Source organism: Fusarium oxysporum, genomic scaffold, assembly GCF_000149955.1.
Source record: "Fusarium oxysporum f. sp. lycopersici 4287 supercont2.30 genomic scaffold, whole genome shotgun sequence".
In the NCBI taxonomy this organism is placed as follows: Eukaryota; Fungi; Ascomycota; class Sordariomycetes; order Hypocreales; family Nectriaceae; genus Fusarium; species Fusarium oxysporum.
In genome coordinates, this window is record NW_017264845.1 from 341,907 (window position 1) to 360,719 (window position 18,813).

The 18,813-nt window shown below is 48.2% G+C and overlaps 5 protein-coding genes across 5 annotated transcripts; 3 read left to right on the forward strand and 2 right to left on the reverse strand.

The window, feature by feature from the left end:
• Window positions 1-8,917: 8,917 nt before the first annotated feature.
• FOXG_22195 (uncharacterized protein) lies at window positions 8,918-10,717 on the forward strand (the record flags this gene model as incomplete). Its single annotated transcript, XM_018402593.1, has 1 exon — window positions 8,918-10,717. One exon carries the CDS (start codon window positions 8,918-8,920, stop codon window positions 10,715-10,717), a length of 1,800 nt encoding a protein of 599 aa, XP_018256383.1.
• Window positions 10,718-12,473: 1,756 nt separating this feature from the next.
• FOXG_16026 (uncharacterized protein) lies at window positions 12,474-13,067 on the reverse strand (the record flags this gene model as incomplete). Its single annotated transcript, XM_018396106.1, has 1 exon — window positions 12,474-13,067. The coding sequence occupies one exon, from the start codon at window positions 13,065-13,067 to the stop codon at window positions 12,474-12,476; it is 594 nt and encodes a 197-aa protein (XP_018256384.1).
• Window positions 13,068-13,381: 314 nt separating this feature from the next.
• FOXG_16027 (uncharacterized protein) lies at window positions 13,382-14,425 on the forward strand (the record flags this gene model as incomplete). The annotated part of the gene is made up of 1 exon (XM_018396107.1): window positions 13,382-14,425. One exon carries the CDS (start codon window positions 13,382-13,384, stop codon window positions 14,423-14,425), a length of 1,044 nt encoding a protein of 347 aa, XP_018256385.1.
• A 792-nt stretch (window positions 14,426-15,217) lies between these two features.
• Window positions 15,218-15,967, forward strand: FOXG_22196 (uncharacterized protein; the record flags this gene model as incomplete). Its single annotated transcript, XM_018402594.1, has 1 exon — window positions 15,218-15,967. The coding sequence occupies one exon, from the start codon at window positions 15,218-15,220 to the stop codon at window positions 15,965-15,967; it is 750 nt and encodes a 249-aa protein (XP_018256386.1).
• A 65-nt stretch (window positions 15,968-16,032) lies between these two features.
• Window positions 16,033-16,158, reverse strand: FOXG_22197 (uncharacterized protein; the record flags this gene model as incomplete). Its single annotated transcript, XM_018402595.1, has 1 exon — window positions 16,033-16,158. The coding sequence occupies one exon, from the start codon at window positions 16,156-16,158 to the stop codon at window positions 16,033-16,035; it is 126 nt and encodes a 41-aa protein (XP_018256387.1).
• Window positions 16,159-18,813: the final 2,655 nt, after the last annotated feature.

Genomic DNA, 18,813 nt, shown 5'->3' on the forward strand with positions numbered 1-18,813 from the left:
TGGATATCTGGGACCTTGTATGTGACCTCTTGGGATTTGAACTCCATGAAGGACGACTTGAACCACGAAAATACCATAAAATCACTCCTTATCGTATTGCTGTGCGGCGCAGTTTTGAGCTCATAAGTGAAGTCCTAGGGTGCGCAGAAGCGTCTCGTTGGTTTATGAAGCTTGGTCGGCTCCTTTTACTGACACATTGGATACTGCCTTGGCCATCCACTACAAATATCATTTCTACCACAAAGGAGAGCCGCAAGAAAGGCCTTAAACGGAGACTGATCTGGGTCTCTATTGTTTACGCCACTCCCGATCTATTACGTCTGTACAGCTGTCGTTCTACCGTACCTATTTGTCCTATGGAGGACAGGGAACGCCAGATCACAATAAGAGACAAGCTCTGTGAAACCATGATCACAACATCAGCCAGGCGCTTCGGAACGTCTGGATGGACACCCGAGTCCGACCCGTTGGACAGACGTTTTCACTGGACCCCTGATGATCTTCTTCAATGTACCGCTACTACACTTTTTGTTGATGCTTTCAACATTGGTCGAGCTGTTGAGCCCTGTAGCAATGGGAAGATCTACCCCCTTGCTGAACGGGGCCGACCACCGATATTGAGGCTAGTGAAACGTATACGTAATAGCACACTTGAGGAGTTAGATCAGTTATTTAGCGAACTCATCAGGATCGTACAGACCGAGTCCATGGACAAACAAGCTGGGAACAGCTCTATGCCGTTAGGTTGCACGATCCCCTGCTTAAGTCAGTCTTCCACTGGCTCTAACAACCGGATGACACGGCATGGATTCAGCCATGAGAAGTCTGCCCTTAACTTTGACCAAACAGCAGACGAGGACACGATAGAATCTAAATCTGTCGAGAGGGAGAGCGAGAGCGTAAAGAGCAATACAAGTGATAGCGACTCTGCCGATTCAAGCGGGTCATGGAAACCTCCCATACGTCTAAAGCGCGCGCTCAGGTCTCGAAAATAACATCATGCCTCACGTAATATTGATAACGTACTCAAGCTTACCGCGCGGAGATCCCAAAAAATTCGCCTCCACATTGTCCCCAACTACTGCCTTGGATGTGTCATTGGCCTTGCGGATACGTTCATCTGGGCCTTCTTCCCTGCCCTTTTCTCCGGCAAGCTCTCCGATCCTTATAGCCAGACCTGTATTCCCAAAAAGAACTTCGTGCACTGGTACGAGGAGGTGATGCTGCCCGCCATACAAGCTGTTGTCGATGACAATAACATACTCCAGTATATCCCAAAGACACATGCCATCGCGTCTTCGGACTGCAGTGCGCCCCGGGAAGCGTTAGTAGCTCTGGCGGTGGCGGAGGAAGAGGAGGCCGATATGGAAGAAGAACTGGATGGGTTTACCGGAGCGAAAAGACGAGACGGTCCGGCCGCACAGCCAGGGTCACGACGCAAGCACTTCTACGTCACGCTTCAGTCCCGCTACCTCGCAGCTTTATGGGAGGAGATACATTCCAGGGCTGCTCTCTGGCCTGAATATGCAGGGTTGCGACTCTACATGGCTGCTAAGAACACCAAACTGACATGGATGCGGCCCACGTTCGAGTCGGCACTCGCGGAGTGGCAGCACCACTGGAATTCTGCGGTTGACGAGGCGTACATTGATCCGGAAGTCACTTACATTGACATCGGCCGCCAGATGACCCCGGCCGATACAGGACCACATGGGCGCGTGCTTATCTGGCGCCGTTGCTGCATGGATAGGCTCTGGCGTCGCCGGCTACAGTGGAGCCGGATCCAAAATCGGCTGTATCATCGTGAGGAAGACGCTTGCAAGGACGAATCGGGCAAACGTCAGGCTCCGCCAATCCGCAGGACGACCTATCCGTTTGTTACTCTTCGTGATGCGAGAGATATGACCATCACTCCTAGTTCATCAAGCTGGGAGCTTCGAAATGGTCTCGTGTATAGCCAGTTCTACAACCTCATCAAAGTTCCCTTCGACGCAGCTAAGCAGTACCCATTCCAGAACCGCCATACCGAGAGCATGGCGCTAGATCCATCGTACCTCAGAGACCAACGTAACTCCACACGAGGGGCACATGCGCACCAGTCCCGAGTACAATGTGCCTACCGTCTGAGCAAGCTCCGTATTCATCGCAACGTTCCCGCTGTCGACCAGAATGAGGATGATGATGGTGATGAGATACAACATGAGGGATCAACACATCATCTTTTCACATATGGTATACGTGCAGAGGATAGGGTATCATTGGCCCTTCTACGGCGCATCACTGGTCTGTTCTCATCTAGCCCCTCGCAAGATAGGTCAGGCGATGATGAAGATGAAGAGAGGGACCATCCATTCTTCTCCGTTTCTTCTCAAACGATGGCCCGTTTTCTCCGTGCTAGCGTCAATCGATATTGTTTTCTCTTCGAGTATGTAAAATCGCAGACCGGCTTGAAATATTCACTTCCCGAGACTGTTGTCATGGCAGCAGCGCTTCGTGGACTTCGTTTCAGCTACGATTGCTCCCTCATCGCGAAAGAATCGGTACTCTGGGGAGATAAATGGACGTCGACGCAGCGTGTTAGGGTTGAGGGTGGAGAGGCACGGATCACCAAGGTAGAGCGAGAAGGGCTAGGTCTGAACAAGACGTCTACATCGCACGGCTTTGGTTGGTGGCTACCAGGGAAGTTTGACTGGAGTACCTGGCGGTTTGCTTCCGATGTTGGCGATCGACTCGCCGTAGGCAACGACCTCCTACGTCAGGATTACAAGCGTCAATGGAGAGTCCTCAAGGATATTCGAGATGTCCACGTTCGTATGTGGCAAGCCCAGAGTTGGTTAGGGCGATATCGAGTGCAGGACGACGCGGTGGCAAAGAGACTGTGGCTCGAATACCTACACTCCACAGTCATCGAACTCTTTCAGCGGGATGTCTGGCGTGTGGCCTTGAAGAGTGTCAGCTGGAAGACGGGCTCCGATGTGACGGACGAAGCGTCGATGAAATATCCAGAGTCTAGCCCACCAAGCTTCTGCTACGATGGGCTATCGAACCTGTTCCACGACCGCCAACGTGATGTGAGCCACACGAGACCGCACCTTGTCGCTGGCAACAAAATACGGTCGACAAGCATGAAGGATCTCTTCGATGACCTATTCTCGCCGAGCTCTACCGGCACGGCTATGAAGCGTCGGAGAGGGTGGGCTTCGCTGCCGTATCGCATCGCGACTCGTCGAAGCATCGAGCTCGTGGAGATGGTGCTTGGGGCGGCGGCCGCAACACAGTGGTACGCACAGCTTAGGCGAATTGTGCTATTGACACATTGGATTCTGCCCTGGCCGTCAGACACAGAGCTTCTAACGACAACAAAAGAAAGTAGGGTTACCAATCTCAAACGCCGGCTTACTTGGGCCTCGGTTGTCCACATCACTCCATCTTCCAAGTCTACAGGGCACGTCGAGCCTGCTGTACCGACGCGAAAGGTCAACGACGCAGACCGTCAGGTCTCCACTCAAGACGATCTATCGCAACTACTATCGGAAGCATGCAGGCGTCGGTTCGGGGATAAAGGCTGGGCAAGTAGTGCAGACAATACAAAACCGTGCTACCACTGGTCCACTGGAGACTTGATCAGCAGCACGCGCGACTGTATTAGAATTGATACGCTTCGACTTGGCCGTGCTGTTGGGGCATATAATAGAGGTTGTATCTTTCCCGTAGTAGAGAACGGCCATCCGCCCCAATTACGGATGGTCACGCGTATTCGAGATAAAACCCTAGACGAGCTCAGCCAAGTTTTCAGCGAGCTACTGGAGGTTGGCAACGTTCATCCTAGCTCTCCAGGGGGGAGCATCACACCCGAAATTGGACAGTCTCGCGTATCATTTTCGCGTTCCGCGACATGGCAAGCTGAGCAAGAAGCTTCAAGAGGTCCAGCAGCACAGTCACGAGGATTCCATTATCTACAGCTGCTAGCTAGGAAACGTCCACGAACAGCGGAGGAGCGGGAAAGACTCCGGAGACATTTCCGGCGACGTGGCTGTGTACGAGTTGGTAAGGTTGTCGTCGGTACGGATTCGATCCATTCGGACGATACGGGTTCGAGCGCGCAGACAGAGGAGACGGACCAGTCGTGGAGACCACAGAAACGTTTGAGAAAGGCAGTCAGGGACCAGATGATAGTCAGGCTAGAGTAATGTAGCAATCAGTGAATATCAGTCAAAGCGGACAGAGGGCTTCTCCATGATAGATAGCGCAGTAGGTACCTTCCATCCTTATGGCGAAGGTAACACTAGTTTGAGCTGCACTGTCGAACTAGACGGGGGTGAGCGGCATGAATGTATGCAGAGCGTACATGATGGGGTGAGAACTATAGGTGCAGTACGATGTATTTTCTTGCGTAATTTTAAGGCTACCTTTGTAGCGCACACGTGCATAAAGTTATGATCGCAGCTGCCGACGGATAGAAAAAAAGCAAGTTGTTAGGTCCCAAAATCCGGACAAGGTTTATTGTTCAGGTGGAATAAGTGGCCGAGGCTTGACAGAAAATTGTGCAATTTTGGCCTGCACTATACCTGGACCGATTTTTCAAGACCGATATCATGCTCGACTCAGAAATTCTATAATGCGCGCTAATTAAAGAAAAGAACTCTACATAATACTAAATACTAGATAGCCTCAGTCAAAAGGATGCTTTACGGCAGTTGCAGTATAAAATACGCAGCGACTTGGAATGGGTGTATGGTATAGGGTAGTTAGCTGGTGTTGAAAAATGAGGCAGCATGGACCTTTATGATGAGACTTGGAAAAAAAACTACGTCGCGACTCTAGCATTATCATCACCACTCCAATATGTATTTTTTCACGTAAGATGCATCAATATTTATGTAGGTATGCTAAATAGTACAAGCCGAAAACATACTTCAGTACATTTCCCCACAGTATTTCATGCCACGACGAGTTCCTTCTTCTTCAAGCCGACTCAGCAATCTCTTTTTTGCGCCGGGACTGGATGCATCTTCCTTCAAGATAAAAGGCACAGCGATTTCCTCAATGAGGTTACAAAACCTATCAACCATTCAGCATTCATGTTGGGGGCTACATGATTGAAAAATACATACAAATTGAAATGGCGCTATTGAACCATGGGGCAACATGTAAAGGAACCCGGTAAGTAAAATAGCCCAAAGTAGTATGTATTAAAAGGCAATATTTAGGTATGTATTTTTCCAAAGTATGAATTATTATAAATCCAAATTACAGTGTTGCGATAAGTTTGAAGTTTGGTGATTTTTTTTTGATGTGGTTGTCGAGATTGAGATTGTGTTATGTGATTGGCCAGGCTGCATGGACCGTGCATTTCGGTACATTAGATTGAGGAGAGACAAGCAGCCATTTGGGGTAGGGGATAGTATGGGAATACCGATTTGCAGTAAGGTTACCAATCCAAGCCATAATACATTAAAAGCAGATCAACCAACATAGTTAAGTTTCCAGTTCAGAGGGATCCAATATATTTAAATCCAGTCAGATTTAGATCATATTATGAGTGTATTATATAGTATATTTAGCAAGGAATGTGGAAAAGTATAATATAGGCAAGAACCAACCAGCCAGTCCAACGAGTCAGATATAACCCGCATTCCAACCATTATCCCGACGTGAGATAGAATGCCACAGACAGGGGCCCAGTAACAGGGGGGAAGGCCAAGATTAAGTGCCATAACCGCAGATAGGAGGGCAGGTGCAGGGCCAGATAGATAGAGAGAGTGCCGTCGCAGAATACAGCAGTAAAAGCAATGGATAGAGGAGGGGCCAGGAGAGACATTTCATTAATAGTAATTAGTATAATACGTTAAGTAAGGGGGGAGGATAAGAACACCCAATAGATATAAGAGTGCAGTTAATAAAGGTAGGTTATTATATAGTATAGATAGAAGGTAATAAAAAAAAGGAAAAAGAGCAGAAGGAAGAAAAAGGTTTACATAGTAAATATTTAGCTAAAGGATATTTATTTAAATAATATATAGTAAGGCAAAATAGATATATAAGGCAGGTAGTTCCATAGCAAGGGAGAGTATATATAAAAGTAAATAAAAGATAGGATTAGACCATAAGGGTATATTTAAAATAGATATATAATACAAGTTTAAACAAGATACAAATCAATTTACCACCATACACGAATGATAGTTCAGGTTATAGTTGCCGCAAAACATGGGTAAGCCATAGCACGGAGAAATTAAGGTTTAAACCACAGCAACCGCAAAAGCAAGTTCATATTTACATATATACAAACCAACCCCGGGTACAACGGAACATTAACAAAGACCAAAACAAACCAGGAATCCATTTGCAGACCAAGATTTATCCACCAGCATATACATCAGTATAGGGATCAAAAGGAGAAAATAACAGCATATAGATACAGCCAGATTTGCATGTCGTTTTGACTGTCGTAAGCCTCCACCTTCGTACCTGGCCCCACATAACCCCCGCCGGATCTGAGGTACATGGAGTGACTTTGAGAATCACCAAAATCAACCCCGCCCATTTCATCATATATCTCATTTTATGAGTTCTCATGGATTCCCAACACCTCATCAGCCAAGCAGTCAACGCATATGATGATAATAGCTTCATCCGTGTCGATGATAGCCGCCGCGAGCAGCCCGCTGATAACACCTGCCGGCCAATACATGACCCTATTCTTGATCGTGGCTACAACTTCGAGGCCATGGTCGTTCCAACCCGGCCCTTTGAGATAACGGTCCTGCCCTCAGAGCCGCTGTTGCTTTTCCAGCAATTCGTGCCTATTTCCTTAGTAGAAAGCTGGGTCTGCTACACCAACAGCTGGGTCAGTCACCGGCTTGAGCAGCATGAAGATGGCACCCAAAGACTACATCCGCAATTGCGGCTGCTAGCTTGGAAGCCGACCTCTACTGCGGAAATCTACGTATGGCTTGCGACCTTGATGTATATGAGAATTCATAAGGAGCCAAACATCGAGGATTATTGGAAGGTTTCAAAACCTAAGGACATTCGCCCAGTTCATCCAGTAGTCAAATGGATGTCGTATAATCGCTTCCAATTACTATCTCGACATCTTCATATCTATGATCCTCTGACTCTCAGTATAGATGATATGGGCTTCTATGGCCGTACATTCAGTCGGGTTCATACATGGTCTGACCATATACAACATATATCTACCGTCTTCTATATACCGGGCACATCTATTGCTGTAGATGAGTGTATGATCCGTTTTCTAGGAGGATCTCTGGAGACAACAACTATCCCTTCCAAGCCAATCCCCACAGGCTTCAAAGTCTGGACTGTGGCTCAGCGAGGCTATTTTCTTCGGTGGATTTGGCATAGGCCGGGCCGGAAGTTCGGGCCTGTTGGGGTTAGGCCGACCTACCGGCGCCTGCCCTCACAGCTGCGGATGATGCGACAGCGCCGGCAGCTTCGAGAGAGAAACACGATCCATCTGAACCCGACTCAAGCTGTGGTTGTTGCCTTAGTTAATTTACTGCCGAAATCCACGTACCATGTATTTCTCGATAATTTGTTCTCTTCCTGCGATCTATTCCGGAGACTTCGGCAGCGTGGCCATGGAGCGACGGGTACAGCCCGCAAGAACTGTGGCATCTACAAGCCCCTTGTCAAGCTAAAGGCTATAGATAATACAGCTGCTGGCAGTCTCGAGTTTAATGTTGTTAAAGCTATTCCAACAGCCGATAACAAGGTCAACCAGATCGCTTGGAAAGACAATGCGCTTGTGTTATTTCTGACGACTGTGTTTAAGGGCAATGAAAGGCTTGACTGCATCAGGAAGAAACCGACAACAGACCAAATACAAGCACGACCAATACAGCGTTTTTTTGGTGACGACCCTGTTAAACAGGTTTCTATCCCATCTATTGCTGCTATCTATAACAACGAGATGAATGCCGTGGATCGAGGTGACCAAATGAGAGCTTATTGGGGCCTTGACCGTCGTGTGCGCCGAGGCGGCTGGAAAGCCCTGGCTTGGGACTTTCTCCTGGAAATTGCCCTTGTAAATAGCTTCATTTTGCAGCAGCGAGGGCAGCCGCAATGGAAGGCAGAGATTTCGCAAGGCAGTTGGCGGCAACGGCTTGTGAATGATCTTATGGAAGCGTATGCACCGAAGACGCAATCAAGAAAGAGATTTCGGACTGGAAACGAATTTACGCCTACATTACAGCACACTCGCGTTCGCAAAGGAAAATCTGAATGCCTTGCCTGTCAAGGCCTCCGGCTAGGTCAGCGTCGGTCTCGAAGATCAAGGGCAGCATTATCTGCGATTAGCGGTAACAGTCGAAGGGCGCCTCAGTCACGACATAGGTGTCAAGAATGTAATGTAGCTTTATGTAGACTTGGCAATTGCTGGGACCTTTGGCACAACCAAAGTTAGGTGGGGATAAATGTACCTTTGATTTAACGCATTTTTATTGGCTAGCCCCGCTGCTAGGTACGGAAGTGGAGGCTTACGACAGTCAAAGGGATAACCAGGTGGCCCGCTCGCTAATCATGCACCTTATTAAAAAACGCGAATGCACGCTCTTCCTCATGCGACGGCTCTGCGTATCTTTTATCGCTCTTCGTGAGCTCATACCGAGAATTTCACATCGCAGAGGCCGTTTTCGAGGCACTCGAGGCAGGATTTTTCATATCAAGGTCAGGGGCTAGGCTATCTAATATCGCCGCACAGCATATCTTGTTCACAGACTGAGGTATACAGCCAACCAACAGCCTCATTAACCCCGCTTCTATGCCACCTAGGCTGACGGGAGGCCAGAGCTTTCGAAAATGCCTCACTGAAACCCAGCAGCTCCGAGCCCGCCGTCCCCTCCACCATCCACATTGTCAGTGAAGAGCATCTTTCGACGCGGATCATACCATGGCTGACGCCGCCGAACTTGCGGGTATCGTTGGCACGTGGGTTGCCGTCGCGCTTGCAGTTATCGCTCTGGCTGGTGTCCTCCCTGTCTATCTTCTTTATCGAGCCTCAAATACTGAACGGAACATTGCCCTTAGTGATGTCGACGATCCGCATCATCTGTATATCTCTCCTGGTGTTGCGCTTTGGCGCGGGAAGCCTTTTTCCTGGACACTTGGGATCCCTGATTTCACGAATTCACCTTGCATCGAAGATCTGCGGCTCAAGTTTCACCGAAACGCTATTCAAAAAGAACACTCCCTTACTGGTTGGGTCAACCTGGCCAACCTCCTGCGCGCTTATGGCGCCCCAGGCCCCAGGACAGGAGCGCTTGAGTATAACAGGAGAGAGAGCTACCTTCCCGTCCATAGAGGTTGGTTGCTGCTAATAGGTATTAACGGCCGCTATACCCGCGACAAAGTCTATGGAGTTGCACGAGGACAGCCGATTGAGTCTGAAATGGTCGACTTTGGAAAACACCCGTCATCTATATCTGGATCAACTGGAATGTTAGGTCCCATGCCGAGTCGGCAAGGCGATTTAATCGACGCCAAAATCTGCTTTCGGTTACATTCGGCCAAGCAGTTGAAATCATTACATTCCGAGGATATTCATATCAAATTACAAGTTATGCTATTCTTGGGGCTCCTCCCTGGAAGAAAGGGAGCTTTATATGATTTGCGCAAGCCTACTATTGTGGCCAGAGGGGCTCATGGGTTACATGTCGTCCCCCAGACCAACTTGCCACAGTCCGGACCACCCGGGCCACCCGGACCACCCGAACAACCCAAGAAGGAGGCGCGTACGATTTGGAAACTGACCAGTTCTGATAGCGAAGAACTGGGGCCGGATAGGCGTCGGATATTGCATGATCTGAATGTTAAAGTGCCATACGTTTACAAGATTGCGACGGATCAAGACGAACGAGAATCGGAGAACTATAACGAATTGCGACCTTCATCTTCTGGAAGACATTCATTCTATTCCATTGAGGTGTCTCAACAGGGTAAACCGACAGCATGGATGTGCAAATCAGACCTATCCCGTTTACTAAACGCCTTTTTCGGCCTCCCTACGAGTCCCTATGGTTTCCTTTGTGGGCCTGGCTTATTTGACGAAGATGGGTTGTTTAGTCAACTTTTCCCCGAGACACTCAGTAAAATCATTGAGTGTGAGCTCCAGACTGTTGATCGTCTGAATTTATCGGACTCTGACCAGGAAGCACTTCGAGAGGCAATGCTTGATATTTGGAATGCCGATCCCGACGATAAATCTTGGAGTCGTGGACGCATGGCAGCATTTCACGAGCTCGCTAAACGGCTCTGTACCACGTGCAAAGCTGACAGTCCGACGTTACGCATATTAATGATTCTATATGCACTCGATCCAAGCTTCGCGGCACTGATCCGCAAACCATGCGAAAATAGCAAAGATGCTGTGGCGAGGTTGTCGCTGGATTTGGAAAAGAAGGTCGTCCGAACAACCGCAAGTACGGGCCTGTCTGCCAGGGAGTGGTACTTCGAGTTCTACAAAATCACTCATTCTAACCAACTCTATGGCACGGCGCTAGAAGTTGCCTTCCCTTATGTCAAAATGGCATGCTTGCTAGCAGAAGTTCGCATCGCCATGTGGAGAATGATGATTCCTGCGAAACACCTTTCCACGTTTTATAATGGACTAGATAGTATCGTACACATCACCTCCCGAACGGTCCCACCGAAGTCCATACCTCAGATTAATTACAACAGATATGCACGTTGATCAAGCAAGCGAGATCCTAGAAGACAATGATCGACCCTTTGTACGTCTGGCATGAAGAGGAAGGTGGCGGGGTTCAGCTTGCCGCTTCAGGTTATTTTGACTCTACCCCTGCTTTTCTCCAGAAAAACTCAATTGCAAGCTCCAACAAAAGTATGTAGGACAAGGCGGACACAGAAGGTGGTGGAAGAGGTTATGGGCTGCTTACCAACTCTTGATCCCCCCCCCCCCCTGGTTTCATTTTATACCACCCCGATATCGGCTCGCAGAATGTTCTGGTAGATAACGAAGGCTGTACTGTCACCGAACTCATTGGCTCAGACCTCACCCAGACAATGCCATGATTTGTAGAATATGTCAGATACCAGGATGGGTTACGCGCGATTGGGATCCTCTGATGCTCCCCAACCTAGCTTGTTTTAGTAAAGTCCCAGAGACGCAAAAGCGACACGACGCGTGGATGCGGATAAAACTGAATGGAAGATAAAGAGACCAATTTGTGTTTCTGCTTTACACCTTGACGGGAAACGATGCTTAGAACAAGGCAAATGTGAGCTAGATGTGTTATTTGCAGCTGAGACCTGTGGCTGAAAGCTTATCTTCACCCCATAACTTAGCTCAGAACAAGGCATTCAGTTTATCTGGTTCTCTGATGAACTGATTTCAGGTCCACTAGTTACACAATTCGTGAACCATACGCCTTTAGCAGAAGGCTTATCATCTTCACGGACGTCTTCTTCCAGCGATCACTTTGTAACCCCTATTACACTTTGGTCCGGTTTCTTTTTTAGAGACCAAGAGTCCTACCTCACCTAGATAGCCACAGTCCGTAGGGCGGCTTAACAAGAACAGGTTAATTTATCCCTCGGTAGTCAAAGCATTCTCTCCCCCCTTTTATAATCCATGTACTGTCAGTACCATAACCATAATGGCTAACTTGTCAGTCAGTTTCTTCTCGACCTTGCAACTGCCATTAATCGAAAGCAGCAAACGGGTGAAGCGAACTTCATGATATGGGGCCAAGCGCCTGACAGCTAGCAAAGCCATATATAACAATCCGATTTCCACTTTAATTCACATTTGCTTTTGGTCCATTTTTGTGTTTGTGAGGGCTGTCATTGTGTCTCCCGTTCTGCAATTCCAATTAATGCCACTTTGGATGGGACGGGCTAGCTCTGTGAGCGGCCACACCTTTAAGGCGCCGGGAAGGGTGGCCTATCGGAGCCGTTACACCCCTCTCACGCCTTCCTTCTATCCATCTATCTCCCCCACTTTTCAATTCTCCGTCACCTCTCCTCTAAATTCCTCAACGCGATTAGTGAAATTGCGTGAATCTAGCTTTTTTATCTCTACCAAGCTTGGATGAGATCCGAATCTCTTAGTTACCGAGGATGCCATGCAAGGTCTCACCAACGGTCCGACCCGCCATCGAAAAATGTGCCCGATGAGCCTTGGATCAGCCCAACTATCTTAATCATCATAATCCAACCAGTAATGAAAAAAACAGCCCAGCATTCCAATACCAGACGCTAGCGGGATAAGTTGGCCAGGAGACGCAAGGCTATAGACCCCCGCGATAGAGTTCCAATGGACAGAGAGTTCGACGGCCAGGACCACGGCCGTAATCAAAATTAATATCCATTGTCCTCGATCTATTTTCATCCCAATATCCCACATATCATCCATAGAGTCATCGAACGAATTTCTCCCATGGTAGAAAACTGTTTGATAGTCAGCGCTTATGCCATGTCCATCATGGTCATTTCAGCATGCCGGAAGGCAGGCAGGGTACCCTACGGAAGAGGAATTTTGCAGTGTAATAGACACCCAGCGGAACGGTCATCACCTTCAGCAGCGTTCGAAACCAGCCAAAGAGATTCACGCGAGCAAAGAAGAAGATATAATCATCCGCGCAGCTGACGCGGTGAAGTTTATCCATCCCAGCAAAGAGGAACCAGACCAAATAGCACTCGAAGCCGACAAACAGCCCGAGTGCGAACCGGTAACCCACGGGGTTGTCCTTGCGCCAACGCCGATCGACAGTCACCATCGATAGGTACGGAACGACGAGATAGATGACGATGGAAACTTCGACGGCGTAGAGTGTGCGGCGTACCGTTTCGCGCACCAAGATAACGAAGACCGACAGAGCGTACGCGATGAAGGCTGCGCGTACTTGGCTCATGAACCTGAAAGCGGGGCCATCCTCCAGAATGTCGTTGCGAACCACGTGGTACATCGTGCAGAGGTAAGTGATGAGCTGGAGGTAGAAACTGATGCGGATGCCCAGGCCGTAGAGGTCCGGGTTGCCGTCAATTCCACAGCTATCGCTGGCGCTGCCGGCGGTATCCATCTTAAGATCTTTTGATCTGAAGAATGGTAGAAGAGGGGACCGGAGGAGATGGGATGCCATTTACTTGTGGCAATAGAGCCTTGTCCTTCTTGCTGACCAGGTAATCTGATCTGACGTGGCCGCCTCATAATTACTGCATTGACAACGCAGCGCTGCATTTGGCCGCCAAGTCAGATGTTACCAATCCACTTCATATCTGTAGCTACCATTTATCCAGCAAGAAAGTACCGTTTTCTCTGACGACAGTGGACCTCTTCTCACGAAACTGCAAACCACCCTAACCAAGACGCTGCTTATGAGCTGCAGCCACAATAATGAACAGCTCCTCTCTATCGGCCTGCCACTTCGAAGGCAACGGTGATCTCTACGGGCTTGGCGTCCGCACCGGTCTTTACACTCAATGGGCAGCGACACTGATCACGACCGTCGCCGACCCGCACGCCGAGAACGTCGTCATGGTACTGAACATGCTGATCCAGACGGCCCTGCTGCTCGGACTTGTCATCCTCTCCGCGCGGCACGAGGCAAGCGTCTTGGACCCTGTCATCACCTTCTGGCTGCTATTCGGCGCCCTTTCCAACCTGACTGGCGATGGCGTCCACATTCTGGACCACCCCACGGGCTCTTACCGCTTGATTCTGTACGCGGCTGTAGCGATGTACTACATTTGGTTCTGGTTTACAGGATGGATGGGCATGCTGGATCCAGATTGTGATCCCACTGTCTTCTTTGGCAACGTCAACATCCGGGGGCGTTACTCCATCTTTGCGCAGGCCATGTCAATCCTGGGCCTGGTGGTGTGTATCACGCTTGCCATATGGCGCCCTCTTAGGGATAAGGTTCGAGGGCTAGAGGGGAGGAAGTGTCAAGATGACCGTGTTGAGGAAGAGCTGGGCGGCGACGCTGATGATCCACAGGACAATGCAAGGCAAAAGGAAGATGTTCCTGTGGTTGTTCCTGAGGCGATCGAGCTAGCTGGTGCGGAGGATCTCGCTCGCGAACGGGGGGGCGAGAATGAAAGTCCGACCCGCAGACCTGAGGGAGGAAACACCACCTCTACTGCTGAGCTTGATGAAGTACCGGTTATACGGGGCGGGTATAGCTGGCATGTTCCGTGGATTATGGATTCTGATCGGATGGATGACTTAGAGGTGATGCTGGATCGCTTTAGTTGGGAAGGGAAATGGGGCAATGTCAACCCTTACTTCCTTTGCCTGTCTGTCATGAATATTGCCCTATCCATTGCCGCGGTAGAGTATCTCATCAAGGCAAACAACATCGCAGGCGCAAACGACGTCGATAGTGTGGGACAGCTTATAGCCTTAGTCTCTGGGGCATTCTCTCTCATTTTCGGCTAGAATCAGTACCTAGGTCTCCAGCTGAATTGTACGCACGTTTTGGACGATGGTCTCTTGGGTCCCTTTCAGAAGTGAAAGGCGAACCGCTATCTCCGGGATGCAGGGAGGGCCGTCCTACATCCTATATTTGGTATAGCTCTGTTTACTACCAGGCTACCTCTTGCTTTTTATTCTATTACTATAAGTAGTTTTACTTAAGGTCCTACTTACTTGCTATTTTAAAGTAAATTACTAGTTTGAAGTTATTAAGGTAAAATAGGTTAAAATGAATTAACGTGTTTGATAAGCGAGCGACGCAGACAAGCGAGCGACGAACTTTTCTTACCCTTGATACTTTTAATCGCTTTAAAACCACAACAACCTATCTGATCAATTGAAACTATTCACTATGCTCTTCCCCAGATGCCTACTTACTACTGTACCAATTACCACGGGTAATGGACCCAATACAACTTTTGCGGCCCGTGCACCTTCCCCTTTTGGATCTTTAGGAGTTTAGGTCAATACAAGAATATTTGGTCCGTGCCCTCTCTCCAACTACCCAGGATCCCAGCGCTGATTCCCTGTCAACGCGAATAAAAAGCACCTTTCGTATGGCAAAGGGTGCGCCGGAAACTCAATTGTAATGAATGCAATTTGGGAGCTTTGGCGCCATGTCTCCTATTTCCATGGTCTCATGAGACCTCAAAACCCGATGCCGGCATCCATTCCACTTGGTGTCCTTCGTCAAAGCTTTTTTCGCCTGCATCATCCTCTTACTGACGGAATCGGTCACGAGACAAACAGGGCACCATGTCCGACGATGCAGTGTTTTCACGGGTCAATCTCTCCATTGACGTCCATGCTCGAGTGCTCATATGTTGCCACGACGTATGCCGCGTTGCCCTTTCTCCCAGCCCTGCTCAAGTCAGTCAGCATCTCCGAACGAAGCATAATATACCTGCTGCTGAGCGACGTCTGGTGACCGATCTTTTGAAGGCTCACACCTCACCACTACAGAACCCTTCCGAAGCTCCCGTACGACAAGATGGCTCATCCCCAGACCCGAACCTACACCTCGTCCACGGGTTTACGTGCAAGTTCTGCATTGAACGTACGGGCAGCTCCCAGGTCATGTCTCGTCACATAACTTCGGCGCACGAGAAGCAAAGACTCCAGCGAGGAGTGCGAAGGAACGCCATGTATGAACCCGTGTTCCTGCAAGCGTGGACTAAAAGTCCTTCGGGGGGACGTTACTGGATTGTCGAATATGGCGGGTCTATGACCAGACCAGTCGGAGGCAAGGAAGTTTACGACCATCTTGAAGATATTTTCGAGCGTGAGAGAGGCCGACAGAAAGGCTTTTCAGGTGGGGACTTGGCGAACGGGGCTGGTACTACTAGGAGCTCACAAACCACAACATTCACAGATCTCAGACCATGGCTGGAGAGAACCGGCTGGGAACGGACTTTTGGGGGGAATCGACCGAGAACTGCTAAAAAACCTAACTACCACGCCCTCTCCTGTGACTTCACACCGGGGCCTGATACTGAAAGAGAGTAGTAATCGATCTAGTGATGTTTATTCCGATGAATGGATGATAAGCTCGGCGGATGACGAACGCAAAATCACTGCTCTCCTTGCCGCCGTGGACATGTTAATGGACCGCTGCGAGCAAACGGCACGGACAACAAGCAGAAGTCTTCTATGTTGGTTGCGTAGTGTACGCCCTCACGGGTGCTATGCGAAGCCATTCACATTTGTGGGAAAGGCGGCAAGTAGAAGGAAATATATTCGTGTCCTCAAGCGCTTCGTCGCTTTGGTCTTTCGAGCTTATCGCCTACCTGACAACCATTCAGAAATGATCTTGCGGGCTAAATCATTTAGAATCCCATATAAAATAAAATGGCGCTATTGAAGTATGGGGGGCAAGCTCATTTAGCAAACAGAGGGGGCAAGCTCATTTGAACCCGCCGATTAAAATTGCCCAAAGTGGTATATATTGAAAGATAACAATTAAGTAAGTAATTACCCAAGCCATAAATAAGTTGCAAGCTAGATTGAAGCGTTGCGATAAGTTTGAAGTTTGGCCAATTTTTTTTGATGCGGTCGTTGAGATTGGGATTGTGTAATATGATTGGTTATGCTGCATGGACCGTGCATTGTAGTACATCAGATCATGGAGGGACAAGCAGCCATTTGGGGTAAGGTTATTAATCAAGGCAAGAGTATATCCAAGGTATATCAACCAAGAAATTCCAATTAAGATAGATTTAATATAAATCCGGTTATGGTTTAAACACCATAGCATTATATATTATATTTATTATAGAAAGAGGAAATATATAACGTAATTGCGGACGCGCTGTTGCGATCGGAGCCCCACTGAGAATGATCTACATGGTAATCCACAATGCTAAGATCCATAAGGCTGCAAGGACGGAAAAAGGACATTTGGTCAAACCAACGCTCGGGTCTCCTTCGAACATTCGACTGTCGGGAACACGTCCTGCAACCGTACAGCTAGCTACCGTCAAGCTGAGGTGGCAATGCATAATTGGGCTGGAAAATTGTATAATTGCTTTTAGTGTGGCCGCAGGTTTATGTATCAGGCAGCAATGGGCTGAGGAGACTTCGGCTACATTGGTTGAGAAAATGGCACCGCCATACACGAAGCAACTCGTTGGTATTCATAGTGAGGCGAGACAGGAAGCTCCATTACAACCAATACCCGCAATGCAGCAGGAGGCTTTTTTCTTTGAGAGCGAATCCATAAGACAGGTTCCTTCGTCAGGTCTTAACTATCTCCACGGAGCGGGCTGATCTGCCTATAACAACTTGTTGCTAACATGATTTGCGGGGGTAAAGCGTGTCGCCTCACAATTGAGGAAACATACGACAGCCAATGATTGCCTATTCGCTTCCCCTCACTGCCATGCCGCAATTGTCCTCTCGCACCACTGAGAGACTCGCCGAGCCGCTTTTGAGTTGCTCACGTTCATTTGCCGGTCTGTCACAAGTGCCACTGAATGCCCGATGACCTTGTGCTTCCATCGCTACGTGGTCAGCTGCCCGCCATCAAGCCCTTTATGGTTAGTCTGTGCTGAGGGGCTTTTGTAGCTGCAGCCGGTCAAGCAGGCTGTTTCAGGGGGTTTTAGCAGAGTCTGCATCAAAACCGAAAATGGCCGTAGACCAAGGCTGTTTTCTTTTTCCGCGCAGAAGGAATAAATTTTGTAATCCATCCCTTCAGCGGCCCTAACGCCCACTACACAGCAAAGCCATGCTTTCGGAACGGGCTAAATGGGAATGGAGCAATGCCACGAATGTGAGCGAGATGATCTGAACCGGGGCCATTTTTAGCTTCCGTCTTTTTCGGAGAACCAGCAGGCATATAGGCCGGGTTGAATTTTAATCATCTTATTATACACAAGGTCATCATGCGTGGCGTGCACGGGCCATGATTTTGTGTATCAGGACCCAATACCAAAGGGCACGAACCATCAAATCGTGTATCAGGACCTGATACACGGGGTAATTGGTACAGTAGGCTGGTGCCTCAGGCACGAAGGCCTGGAGGGTCGTGGGTTCGAACCCCGTTAGAGGAACACTTCAATTTTATACCTTAAAGCGGGATTTTAAAAGAATTCTTAAACATCTAAATCAAGCTTTAATCTTATAAAATTAAAAACATATCTTAATTAGGATAAAATATATAAACTACAAACTTCTCTAGTTATATACACTACCGCACCAACTCATGAAATTCGGTAGCGCCTGTGGGTACAGACTAGCCTGATACTAGCTCTCTAATTGGTCAGGATGTAAATTAAGATCTGACATCTTGTTAAATAGCCTTATTGGTCAAATGAAGGAAATGGCTCAAACTAGCGTGTATCCACAGGCGCTACCGAATTTCATGAGTTGGTGCGGTACTTATTAAGTTGTTGAGAAAAAGCTTATTAGCACTGTGTACCCTTTTATATCTAGCTTATTAATTTATTTAAAAATATTAAAAAAATCTATATATAAAATTTAAGTGTACTAAGCTTAAAAAGTATATTTTTATAAGTTAAATAATTTTATATCTGGTGCTTAGTTATCTAGGGTAGACTGTTTTTATATGTACAGTAGAGTGTTCCACTTGCTTGTCTGTTCCACTCGCTTATCATGTACGTTATTAATTTTAGGATTGTTGATTGGGTAAGAAACAGATATCCCTGCAAGAGACAAACTCTAAATACATCGGTTGGGCAGACTGCAAAGAGAATACAGGAATAGGGCTTCTGTCTGTGGCATTCTATCTCGCATTGGGATAATGGTTGGAATGCGGGTTATATCTGGCTTGCTGGACTGGCTGGTCTATTCTTGCCTGGCTAATGGGATTACTTTTACTAAAAAAACTTTTTTTT